This window comes from Argopecten irradians, chromosome 8, assembly GCF_041381155.1.
Source record: "Argopecten irradians isolate NY chromosome 8, Ai_NY, whole genome shotgun sequence".
NCBI lineage: Eukaryota > Metazoa > Mollusca > Bivalvia > Pectinida > Pectinidae > Argopecten > Argopecten irradians.
Genome location: NC_091141.1, coordinates 20,986,445 through 20,999,423, shown reverse-complemented (window position 1 = coordinate 20,999,423; position 12,979 = coordinate 20,986,445). Strand labels below are relative to the sequence as shown.

General features: G+C 36.9%; 1 protein-coding gene across 2 annotated transcripts in view; it reads left to right on the top strand.

Annotated features, from left to right (window-relative positions):
* Nucleotides 1–12,979, top strand: part of LOC138329645 (myoneurin-like) — a 101,905-nt gene that overhangs the window by 76,050 nt on the left and 12,876 nt on the right. The window contains exon 5 of one of the 2 annotated variants that reach the window (XM_069276777.1): nt 8,845–11,266. The exons of the other annotated variant lie outside the window; for it this stretch is intronic. Coding sequence (XP_069132878.1) covers nt 8,845–9,674 — 830 coding nt within the window. The 3' untranslated portion in view covers nt 9,675–11,266. Of the gene's footprint in view, nt 1–8,844; nt 11,267–12,979 lie in introns of those variants that run through there. 2 annotated transcript variants of the gene reach the window in all.

The window sequence follows — 12,979 nt, the reverse complement described above, 5'->3', positions numbered from 1 at the left end:
GGTTTGTCCGTAAACAATGCTTGTTATCACTATTTCTTAAAAACTACTGCAGGGATTTTGTTAAAACTTCACATGGAGGGTCCCCTGGGTCCATAGTTGTGCCATACATGATTTGTGGCTGATCGGAAAAACAAGATGGCCACCAGGCAGCCATCTTTGATTTTGGCAGTTGAAGATTGTTATCGATATTTCTTGAGAACTACTGAATGGATTTTGTTCAAACTTCACATGGAGGATACCCTTGATCCCTAGTTGAGCCTTACAGATTTTGAGGCTGATCGGAAAAACAAGATGGCCGCCAGGCAGCCATCTTTGATTTTGGCAGTTGAAGATTGTTATCGATATTTCTTGAGAACTACTGAAGGGATTTTGTTCAAACTTCACATGGAGGTTACCCTTTGTCTCTAGTTGTGCCATACAGATTTTGAGGCTGATCAGAAAAACAAGATGGCCGCCAGGCAGCCATCTTTGATTTTGGCAGTTGAAGTTTGTTATCGATATTTCTTGTGAACTACTGAAGGGATTTTGTTCAAACTTCATATGGAGGGTACCCTTGGTCCCTAGTTGTACCATACAGATTTAGAGGCTGATCAGAAAAACAAGATGGCTGCCTAGCAGCCATCTTGGATTTGGGCAGTTGAAGTTTGTTATCGCTATTTCTTGAAAACTATTGAAGGGATTTTGTTCAAACTTCACATGGAATATTCCATTGGTCCCTAGTTGTGCCATATAGATTTTTAGGCTGATCAGAAAAACAAGATGGCCGCCAGGCGGCCATCTTGGATTTTGATATTTAAGTTTTGTTATCACTATTTCTCAGAAAGCACTGAAGGGATCTTTCTCAAATTTAATATGTAGGTTCCCCTAGGGCCCTATTGTGCATATTGCATGTTTGAACCAATTGGTGAACAAGATGGCCACCAGGCCGCCATCTTGGATTTTGATATTCAAAGTTTGTTATCGCTATTTCTCAGATAGTACTGAAGGGATCTGTCTCAAATTTCATATGTAGGTTCCCCTAGGGACCTTGTTGTGCACATTGCATTTTGGGACCGATTGATCAACAAGATGGCCGCCAGACAGCCATCTTGGATTTTGATATTCAAAGTTTGTTATCTCTATTTCTCAGAAAGTATTGAATGGATCTGTCTCAAATTTCACAGGTAGGTTCCCCTAGGGTCCTTGTTGTGCATAGTATGATTTGGGACCGATTTAATCAACAAGATGGCTGCCAAGGAGGCATCTTGGATTTTGATAGTTAAAAGTTTGATATCACTCAAATTTCACATGTAGGTTCCCCTAGGGCCCTAGTTGTGCAAATTGCGATTTGGGGCCGATTGATCGACAAGATGGCTGCCAAGGAGCCATTTTGGATTTTGATAGTTGAAGTTTGTTAATGCTATTTCTCAAAAGGTACTGAAGCGATCTGTCTCAAATTTTATGTGTAGTATGGTTGAAAAAGTTTAAAAAGTAGAGAAAAGATCCATCTTTCCATTGTCAGACATAGATCATACTTTGGTGGGCGCCAAGATCCCTCTGGGATCTCTTGTTAATCAATACTGACTGATGTTTCACTAACAACAACAGTGTTCCTGAGAATTCTCACTTCAGAGCTTCAATACTCTGACTTCACAGATTTAAGATGTTCACAAATCTTAGATTTGTGGAATATAGTTCATATGCTTAGAAGTGAACTAAGAAACAGTTTAGTTTTTACATTATGGTAAACCTCTTATCTATATACTGTAAAATGGGATATTTTAGATGTGGTTGTATTTTGGCTTATTTGGTATTTAGTATGTTTGTATTTATTTGCATATGATATAGAGAGATTATCTTCACTAATATGAACACTGCTCAGGTACTAATCACATTGCATAAGAATATAGTTGAAGGGTACATGGTATATATTCACTCTACCAGATAGAACACCTGTTTGTGTTTTCATTCAATGACAATGTAAGACAGGTATATAGGTACACTAGGTAAATGAAAATGCTGAATTTAAACACACACTTTGATTATTAAAGCATATTAGATAAAAAAAACATGCTACAAAAAAGTCTAATTAAGGTGACTTATTATAATCGCCTTTTGTCCGTCGTCGTGCGTCGTATGTCCGTAAACAATTTACATTTTCGACTTCTTCTCCGAAACTGCTGAAGCAATTTCAATGAAATTTTGCACAAACCTTCTAAGGCATAAGGCCAATCAAAATAATGAATTATATGGTCCCCACCCCCCAGGGGGCTGTGGGAGGGGCCAAAAGGGGTAAAATTAAGTAAAATTTCACAAATCTTCTTCTCTACTCACAGATGTGGTAAAATCAAATACTCTTCATAGATAGAAAGGTCTTAAGGTCTTTTACATAAATTGTGAATTATATGACCCTGGGGTCTCTAGTTTCCCCCTTGGGAGGATGTTAAGTTTACTATAGTTTATATTGGGAAAACACATTTTTGAGCATTATTTGGTCATTTGTAATAGGAAATGAGTCAAATGTTGTCAGAGTTATCAGTATGAGATGGCCATTTAATCCTATTAACAAATTTTCTATGACTGACGCCCAGGGGCCTTAGGGGCGGGGTCAAAAGGAGTCAAATAGACTAAAACTTCAAAAATCTTCTTCTGAAATTCTGGAAATGGTAGAATCAAATACTTTTCATAAATAGAAAGGTCTTAAGGTCCTTTACTAAATGGTGAATTATATGACCCTGGGGTCTCATGTTTCCCCTTGGGGAGGGGGTCAAGTTTACTATAGTTTATATAGGAAAAACACATTAATAAGCATTTTTTGCTCAATTTTCATAGGAAATGAGTCAAACTTGGTTAGAATTATTAGCCTGAAATATCATTTTAATATCATATCCACATTGGTCCTGGCCGACCCCCTGGGGGCAGAGGGGCGGGGCTAAAAAAGGCTAAAATAGGCTAAAACTTCAAAAATCTTCTAAAATTTTGGAAATAGTAGAATCAAATAATTATAGATGGAAAGGTCTTATGGTGTTTTTTAAAAATTGTGAATTATATGACCTTGGAGTTTCACATTACCCCCTGGGGAGGGGTCAAGTTTACTTTAGTTTATATAGGAAAAACATATTTGTGAACATTATTTGCCCAATTTTCATAGGAAATTAGTCAAACTTGATTAGAATTATTAGCCTAAGATATAGCATTTTAACATCTATATCCGTCCTCGATGACCCCCTGGGGGACCAGAGGGGCAGGACCAAACAGGGTCAAAATGATCAAAATTTCAAAAAATACCTCTAAGTTCACAGGTTTGATGGAAGCAAATACTCTTCATAGTCTAAAAAGTCAAATTTATAAATCACTGACCAACTTCAAGGCCCAGCATATAGTGTTTATATGTCTTTAATTTGTTTCATTATATATTCTAACTCAGGTGACCGTTAAGGCCCATGGGCCTCTTGTTATTTTCCACAGCTCTTTGGTGGAATAAATATTCTGTACTTGAGTTTTAATTACAAAATAAAACTACCTGTTGACAGGAAAATCACTGATCACACAACTCGTTAGAGGACAATACTCATGGATTGGTACATTGTTTACCTGACCTACAATAGCAGATTGAGAGGGGATGGGTATTTTTCCTGCGTTTCATAAAGACAATACCCATTGATTGGTACATTATTTACCTGACCTACAATAGCAGATTGAGAGGGGATGGGTATTTTTCCTGCGTTTCATAGAGACAATACCCATTGATTGGTACATTATTTACCTGACCTACAATAGCAGATTGAGAGGGGAAGGGTATTTTTCCTGTTTTATTTGGACAATACCCATAGATTGATACATTATTTACCTGACCTACAATACCAGATTGAGAGGGGAAGGGTATTTTTGCTGTGTTTTATATGGACAATACCCATAGATTGGTACATTATTTACCTGACCTACAATACCAGATTGAGAGGGGAAGGGTATTTTTGCTGTGTTTTATATGGACAATTCCCATAGATTGGTACATTATTTACCTGACCTACAATACCAGATTGAGAGGACATGGGTATTTTTCCTGCGTTTCATAGAGACAATACCCATTGATTGGTACATTATTTACCTGACCTACAATAGCAGATTGAGAGGGGATGGGTATTTTTCCTGCGTTTCATAGAGACAATACCCATTGATTGGTACATTATTTACCTGACCTACAATAGCAGATTGAGAGGGGAAGGGTATTTTTCCTGTTTTATATGGACAATACCCATAGATTGATACATTATTTACCTGACCTACAATACCAGATTGAGAGGGGAAGGGTATTTTTGCTGTGTTTTATATGGACAATACCCATAGATTGGTACATTATTTACCTGACCTACAATACCAGATTGAGAGGGGATGGGTATTTTTCCTGCGTTTCATAGAGACAATACCCATTGATTGGTACATTATTTACCTGACCTACAATAGCAGATTGAGAGGGGATGGGTATTTTCCCTGTTTTATATGGACAATACCCATAGATTGATACATTATTTACCTGACCTACAATACCAGATTGAGAGGGGAAGGGTATTTTTGCTGTGTTTTATATGGACAATACCCATAGATTGGTACATTATTTACCTGACCTACAATACCAGATTGAGAGGGGATGGGTATTTTTGCTGTGTTTTATATGGACAATACCCATAGATTGATACATTATTTACCTGACCTACAATACCAGATTGAGAGGGGATGGGTATTTTTCCTGTTTTATATGGACAATACCCATAGATTGATACATTATTTACCTGACCTACAATACCAGATTGAGAGGGGATGGGTATTTTTGCTGTGTTTTATATGGACAATACCCATAGATTGGTACATTATTTACCTAACCTACAATAGCAGATTGAGAGGAGATGGGTATTTTTCCTGTGTTTTCTATGGACAATACCCATAGATTGGTACATTATTTCCCTGACCTACAATAGCAGATTGAGAGGGGATGGATAGTTTCCTGCGTTTTATAGAGACAATACCCATAGATTGGTACATTATTTACCTGACCTACAATAGCAGATTGAGAGGGGATGAGTATTTTTCCTGTGTTTTATATGGACAATGCCCATAGATAGGTACATTATTTACCTGACCTACAATAGAAGATTTAGAGGGGATGGGGATTTTTCCTTTGTTTTATATGGACAATACCCATAGATTGGTACATTATTTACCTGACCTACAATAGCAGATTGAGAGGGGATGGGTATTTTTCCTGTTTTATATGGACAATACCCATAGATTGATACATTATTTACCTGACCTACAATACCAGATTGAGAGGGGATGGGTATTTTTGCTGTGTTTTATATGGACAATACCCATAGATTGGTACATTATTTCCCTCACCTACAATAGCAGATTGAGAGGGGATGGGTAGTTTCCTGCGTTTTATAGAGACAATACCCATAGATTGGTACATTATTTACCTGACCTACAATAGCAGATTGAGAGGTGATGAGTATTTTTCCTGTGTTTTATATGGACAATGCCCATAGATAGGTACATTATTTACCTGACCTACAATAGCAGATTTAGAGGGGATGGGGATTTTTCCTTTGTTTTATATGGACAATACCCATAGATTGGTACATTATTTACCTGACCTACAATAGCAGATTGAGAGAGGAAGGGTATTTTTCCTGTTTTATAAGGACAATACCCATAGATAGGTACATTATTTACCTGACCTTCAATAGCAGATTGAGAGGGGATGGGTATTTTTCCTGTTTTCTATATGGACAATACCCATAGATTGATACATTATTTACCTGACCTACAATACCAGATTGAGAGGGGATGGGTATTTTTCCTGTTTTATATGGACAATACCCATAGATTGATACATTATTTACCTAACCTACAATAGCAGATTGAGAGGGGATGGGTATTTTTCCTGTGTTTTATATGGACAATACCCATAGATTGGTACATTATTTCCCTGACCTACAATAGCAGATTGAGAGGGGATGGATAGTTTCCTGCGTTTTATAGAGACAATACCCATAGATTGGTACATTATTTACCTGACCTACAATAGCAGATTGAGAGGGGATGAGTATTTTTCCTGTGTTTTATATGGACAATACCCATAGATTGGTACATTATTTACCTGACCTACAATAGCAGATTGAGAGGGGATGGGTATTTTTCCTGTTTTATATGGACAATACCCATAGATTGATACATTATTTACCTGACCTACAATACCAGATTGAGAGGGGATGGGTATTTTTGCTGTGTTTTATATGGACAATACCCATAGATTGGTACATTATTTCCCTCACCTACAATAGCAGATTGAGAGGGGATGGGTAGTTTCCTGCGTTTTATAGAGACAATACCCATAGATTGGTACATTATTTACCTGACCTACAATAGCAGATTGAGAGGTGATGAGTATTTTTCCTGTGTTTTATATGGACAATGCCCATAGATAGGTACATTATTTACCTGACCTACAATAGCAGATTTAGAGGGGATGGGGATTTTTCCTTTGTTTTATATGGACAATACCCATAGATTGGTACATTATTTACCTGACCTACAATAGCAGATTGAGAGAGGAAGGGTATTTTTCCTGTTTTATAAGGACAATACCCATAGATAGGTACATTATTTACCTGACCTTCAATAGCAGATTGAGAGGGGAAGGGTATTTTTCCTGTTTTCTATATGGACAATACCCATAGATTGGTACATTATTTACCTGACCTACAATAGCAGATTGAGAGGGGATGGGTATTTTTCCTGTTTTCTATATGGACAATACCCATAGATAGGTACATTATTTACCTGACCTTCAATAGCAGATTGAGAGGGGATGGGTATTTTTCCTGTTTTCTATATGGACAATACCCATAGATTGGTACATTATTTACCTGACCTATAATACCAGATTGAGAGGGGATGGGTATTTTTGCTGTGTTTTATATGGACAATACCCATAGATTGATACATTATTTACCTGACCTACAATACCAGATTGAGAGGGGAAGGGTATTTTTGCTGTGTTTTATATGGACAATACCCATAGATTGGTACATTATTTACCTGACCTACAATAGCAGATTGAGAGGGGATGGGTATTTTTCCTGTGTTTTATATGGACAATACCCATAGATTGATACATTATTTACCTGACCTACAATACCAGATTGAGAGGGGATGGGTATTTTTGCTGTGTTTTATATGGACAATACCCATAGATTGATACATTATTTACCTGACCTACAATACCAGATTGAGAGGGGATGGGTATTTTTGCTGTGTTTTCTATATGGACAATACCCATAGATTGGTACATTATTTACCTGACCTACAATAGCAGATTGAGAGGGGATGGGTATTTTTCCTGTGTTTTATATGGACAATACCCATAGATTGGTACATTATTTACCTGACCTACAATACCAGATTGAGAGGGGATGGGTATTTTTGCTGTGTTTTATATGGACAATACCCATAGATTGATACATTATTTACCTGACCTACAATACCAGATTGAGAGGGGATGGGTATTTTTGCTGTGTTTTATATGGACAATACCCATAGATTGGTACATTATTTACCTGACCTACAATACCAGATTGAGAGGGGATGGGTATTTTTGCTGTGTTTTATATGGACAATACCCATAGATTGATACATTATTTACCTGACCTATAATACCAGATTGAGAGGGGATGGGTATTTTTGCTGTGTTTTATATGGACAATACCCATAGATTGATACATTATTTACCTGACCTACAATACCAGATTGAGAGGGGATGGGTATTTTTGCTGTGTTTTATATGGACAATACCCATAGATTGATACATTATTTACCTGACCTACAATACCAGATTGAGAGGGGATGGGTATTTTTGCTGTGTTTTATATGGACAATACCCATAGATTGGTACATTATTTACCTGACCTACAATAGCAGATTGAGAGGGGATGGGTATTTTTCCTGTGTTTTATATGGACAATACCCATAGATTGATACATTATTTACCTGACCTACAATACCAGATTGAGAGGGGATGGGTATTTTTGCTGTGTTTTATATGGACAATACCCATAGATTGATACATTATTTACCTGACCTACAATACCAGATTGAGAGGGGATGGGTATTTTTGCTGTGTTTTATAGAGACAATACCCATAGATCGATACATTATTTACCTGACCTACAATAGCAGAATGAGAGGGTATTTTTCCTGTGTTTTATATGGACAATACCCATAGATAGGTACATTATTTACCTGACCTTCAATAGCAGATTGAGAGGGGATGGGTATTTTTCCTGTTTTCTATATGAACAATACCCATAGATTGGTACATTATTTACCTGACCTACAATACCAGATTGAGAGGGGATGGGTATTTTTCCTGCGTTTCATAGAGACAATACCCATTGATTGGTACATTGTTTACCTGACCTACAATAGCAGATTGAGAGGGTATTTTTCCTGTGTTCTATATGAACAATACCCATAGATAGGTACATTATTTACATGACCTACAATACCAGATTGAGAGGGGAAGTGTATTTTTCCTGTGTTCTATATGAACAATACCCATAGATAGGTACATTATTAACCTGACCTACAAGTGTATTTGATTGATTAACTAATGTGTATAGTCTGTTGATGATTGTGAGTAAGACACCATGTATCATTAAAGATGTTTATTGTGGCATGTCTGATCAACACAAGGTTTTATTATAATTATTTCAGCTTCACTCCTTTAATATGCTTATTAGACAATATCTTAACTAAAACTAAGTTTAAACTCCCATACTCAATATATTAATCTTGTTTACCACACAGAATGGCTGACAATCCAGGGTGAGGATCCAAACTTCGAACAAGCCTCGGCCGGGAAAATCAACCATTACCTTGTCAACTTTTACCGTTACTACCACTCGAATGAGAACCTGCCGGACGAGCTGCTACGTCTGTACCCGCTAGAGATTACACGCTACCTACAGGCCCAGCCCTTCTGTCGGGATGTAGATGTCATCTGTAGCCCAGAGTTTGCGTCGTCCAATCGTTTCCTTGAGTCTATGATGGGGGGTGAGGTGGAGACGGCCATTAAGCCTATTACGCCGACACACCTACAGATACTTTATTCCTCAAGTATCCTCAGCTGTAACGACCCATTCTCTCTACAAAACAAGGTATGGGTCGACGTCAACCTCTACTTTGGAGTCCTCAGCCGACTGTTTCTACGACAGCTACGTAAGGATTCATTTGTCCTCGAGATCGATCCAAATGTGGGCAGACGTTACTTCCGAATTGTCGACAGCAACATAGGTAAAGACAAGGTGATGTCCCGTATGTATGAACAGATCGGAAGTCCATTCTGTCCCGTGTCCAGTCTCCTGCTGTATCTGACTAAGCTCAACCCTAACTCAGACGTCTTTTTCCAGCAGCCACGCCGCGAGGGTAACCTTCAGGGTTGGTATACTGAAACAGCCGTAGGTAAGAATGTTCACAGTAACAAACTGGCCACACTCTGCTCACACGCTGGCATAAACACCTACTACAGGAACACTGCCTTACGCATGTTCTCCAGGAGTATTCTGTCCTACACCTCGGACCTGACCAACGCCTACAGCGATGAAATCGAACGTACCATCAACGGACTCAATAATTAATACACCTCTGGTGACCAGACTGACATTGACCCCTGGTTAACAGGCTGACATTGACCCCTGGTGAAAATACCATAGAGACACATCAATGGAATCATAACATTAAAAACTCCCTTACAAACCAGGGTCAAGGTTTTATTTCAAGTAATTGTGAATTATGTAGCATTGATAGAGTAATGAAATCATAATCATTTTAAACATCTGCTGTGGAGGTTGATGTGTCTAAAAAGGTTTTGTGATAAAGGAAATGTGATTTTTTTCTGAAATACGTTGAATTAAAATGAAAAAACCTTACAAAGGTTGAAGTTCAAAAGGTCAAGGTCTTGTAACAAAACATTTGATCATTTTTTTTCTTAAAATCAGTGGAATTTCTAAAATCTGCTGTTGAGACGTGTTTAATATTTCATAGTTATCCATATATTTTCTATAATTTATTACATTTTAATTGACATTTAAATTGATTACATTGTATAACATATACTTTTTAAGTCATTGATTTTAGTAGCCAATACAACACAATATCTTTGATAATGTTCATCCTAAATTAATATTGTTGACTTCGTTGTAATATTTCTACAATTGCGCCTCAGTAACCTTGAAATCTTTTAATACAAAAACCATGTTTTCTTGGTTCTACCGGTAAGTTAGTTTTCATAATTTTTCAAAAACACTAATTAGAATACTCAGTTTGATTATGGTCCCATTGACTGTGACATCCATACAATGTATACTTGAGGATTACAATACAAGGGGAAAATAATAAATAAAAATAAATGTTTTTGAAAAATGAAAGACAGGAAGTCTTTTTTACCTCCTAGATTTCTACGAGAGGTAAGTTTGCTTGTAGTGGTGCTTATTGTAAGTATCCCTAGCGGTGCTTCCTGTTGTTGACCTAAAACGACCTTGAGGTCATTTTACCAGCATGTCTTATCAATGGTATTAGTCAAGTCCTTCTAAATTAAGATTGGATACTGTAAAGATGGTGTTTGGTCTTGATGTGGGCATTCCTTTCTGCCTATATGACAACACCCTGGTTTGTTTTTAGGATAAATGGAATTTTTGTGAAAAAACGTATGTCCAAAGTTCTTAACCTGTCAAATCTAAATTGAAGAAGCTGATCCTAGGATTGCGAAAAAGCTGGCCCCAAGATTGTGTAGCAGTCTTTAGTCTAACAATATTGTTTTTACCTAACCAGTCACAAATGAGATTAAAAAATGGTATTTTATTTTTGTTGACTGAGCAAAAACCTATGTCTAACTTTGTGTCATGATCCTTAAACCTATATTCATATTGGGTTTTTTTAAATTGCTTTACACAAAAACTTAATTGCTCAAATGATGTGTGGATTATAGTGTTTGTTGCAAGGTCCCCTTCTCAAGAGATAAACAGAACTTTTACTGAACCAATTAAATGTGGACGATTCAGAGTGAGATTATTGACTGTATACTCCCATAACAACTCTCTTTTTTGTCTACATATTGAATATGTATGTATTTCTATTGATGTTAGTGCTGAGAGTACTTTAATTTTTTGTATGTGAAGATGAGGACATCTTTCTCTATTGTCAATAAACAAACACTGCACCACTATAATTATGTTTTGTTTTGATGTGTAAATTTATGAAAACTTTTCTTTTGCGGTTTGAAGATATTGAGTCATTTCATGGTTTAAAATATCCGTGGTATGACAATTACAATAAAACATAAAACATGATTGTTTATGTTTTATATTTGTGGTTCCATAAGCAACTGTAAAAATAAAACTTCTAAACAATTAAAATTTCATTTTATATAGTATAATTCTGTATCATTTATTTTAAAAAGAATGGCGCTGTCACAACTAGATGGGTAAGTCAGTCTATGCCTACATAGGAACACAACATCATGTGTTTATTTATCTACGCTTAATTATTAACAATCTGATCTCAATGGTTGATCTCAAAAGTTTAAAAATATTGATGTGTCTTATACAGTCTGAAGGTGTATGTGATGCAGCCTTAAGGTAAAATGTATCTGGATTACTTGATGTTTGAGAGATGAATTAGAATGCATAACTACATGGAACTATTGTCAAAGATTCGTGGTTTCAGCACTACTTAAATAGATACATTTAACACTGTTATTAACATGTCTGAATAGTTGTGGTAGTTCTAAATACAATTCAATTTTGTAAGCTCTGTGTCATATTAAACAGCTGTCATACAGAAACATCTACACAGCTGATTCAAGACACAAAAAGAAAATGGAAGACAGAAGATATTCAAACATATGAAAATTACCTAATGACATTGATTAGAATAAAGACCTTCTTGGATAAGAATGAGACCGGTGTTTCTCAAGATTGAGAGTAGCAGCTACTCTGGGCCATAAAAATTCCAAATGAGTCAGGGGAGATAATGGTTTACAGATGATCTGTAGTAATTACAATGGCCATACCAGTTTTCATATGATGATAAAGTCATTGCAGTCCAAAAATCATCCTCAAGGATTAATGTTCTTTAGCCTGTGTCTCAATTTTATTGGGAATATCCATCCAGTTGGAGCTGCCATAATGGTCGACCCAACAGCGTACAAATTCATTTCCAAATCTTTGTATCTTTATTTACATATGAAACAAACAAAACTTGATGTACAAGGATGAGATTAATTTTGGGAGCTTGTTGGATACTATCTCATACAGGAGCTTGTAGGGTACTGATTCATATTGGGGGCTTGTATAGTACTTATTTCATGTTAGGAGCTTGTATGGTACTAATTCATGTTTGGGGCTTGTAGGGTACTGATTCATGTTGGAAGCTTGTAGGGAAATGATTCATATAGGGGGCTTGTATGGTACTGATTCATGTTGGGAGCTTGTAGGGTACTGATTCATGTTGGGGATTGTAGGGTACTGATTCATGTTGGGAGCTTGTAGGATACTGATTCATGTTGGGGATTGTAGGGTACTGATTCATGTTGGGAGCTTGTAGGGTACTGATTCATGTTGGGAGCTTGTAGGGTACTGATTCATGTTGGGACCTTGTAGGGTACTGATTCATGTTGGGAGCTTGTAGGGTACTGATTAATGTTGAGTGGGTTGTAGGGTACTGATTCATGTTGGGGATTGTAGGGTACTGATTCATGTTGGGGATTGTAGGGTACTGATTCATGTTGGGGATTGTAGGGTACTGATTCATGTTGGGAGCTTGTAGGGTACTGATTCATGTTGGGAGCTTGTAGCGTACTGATTCATGTTGAGTGGCTTGTAGCGTACTGATTCATGTTGAGTGGATTGTAGGGTACTGATTCATGTTGGGGATTGTAGGGTAC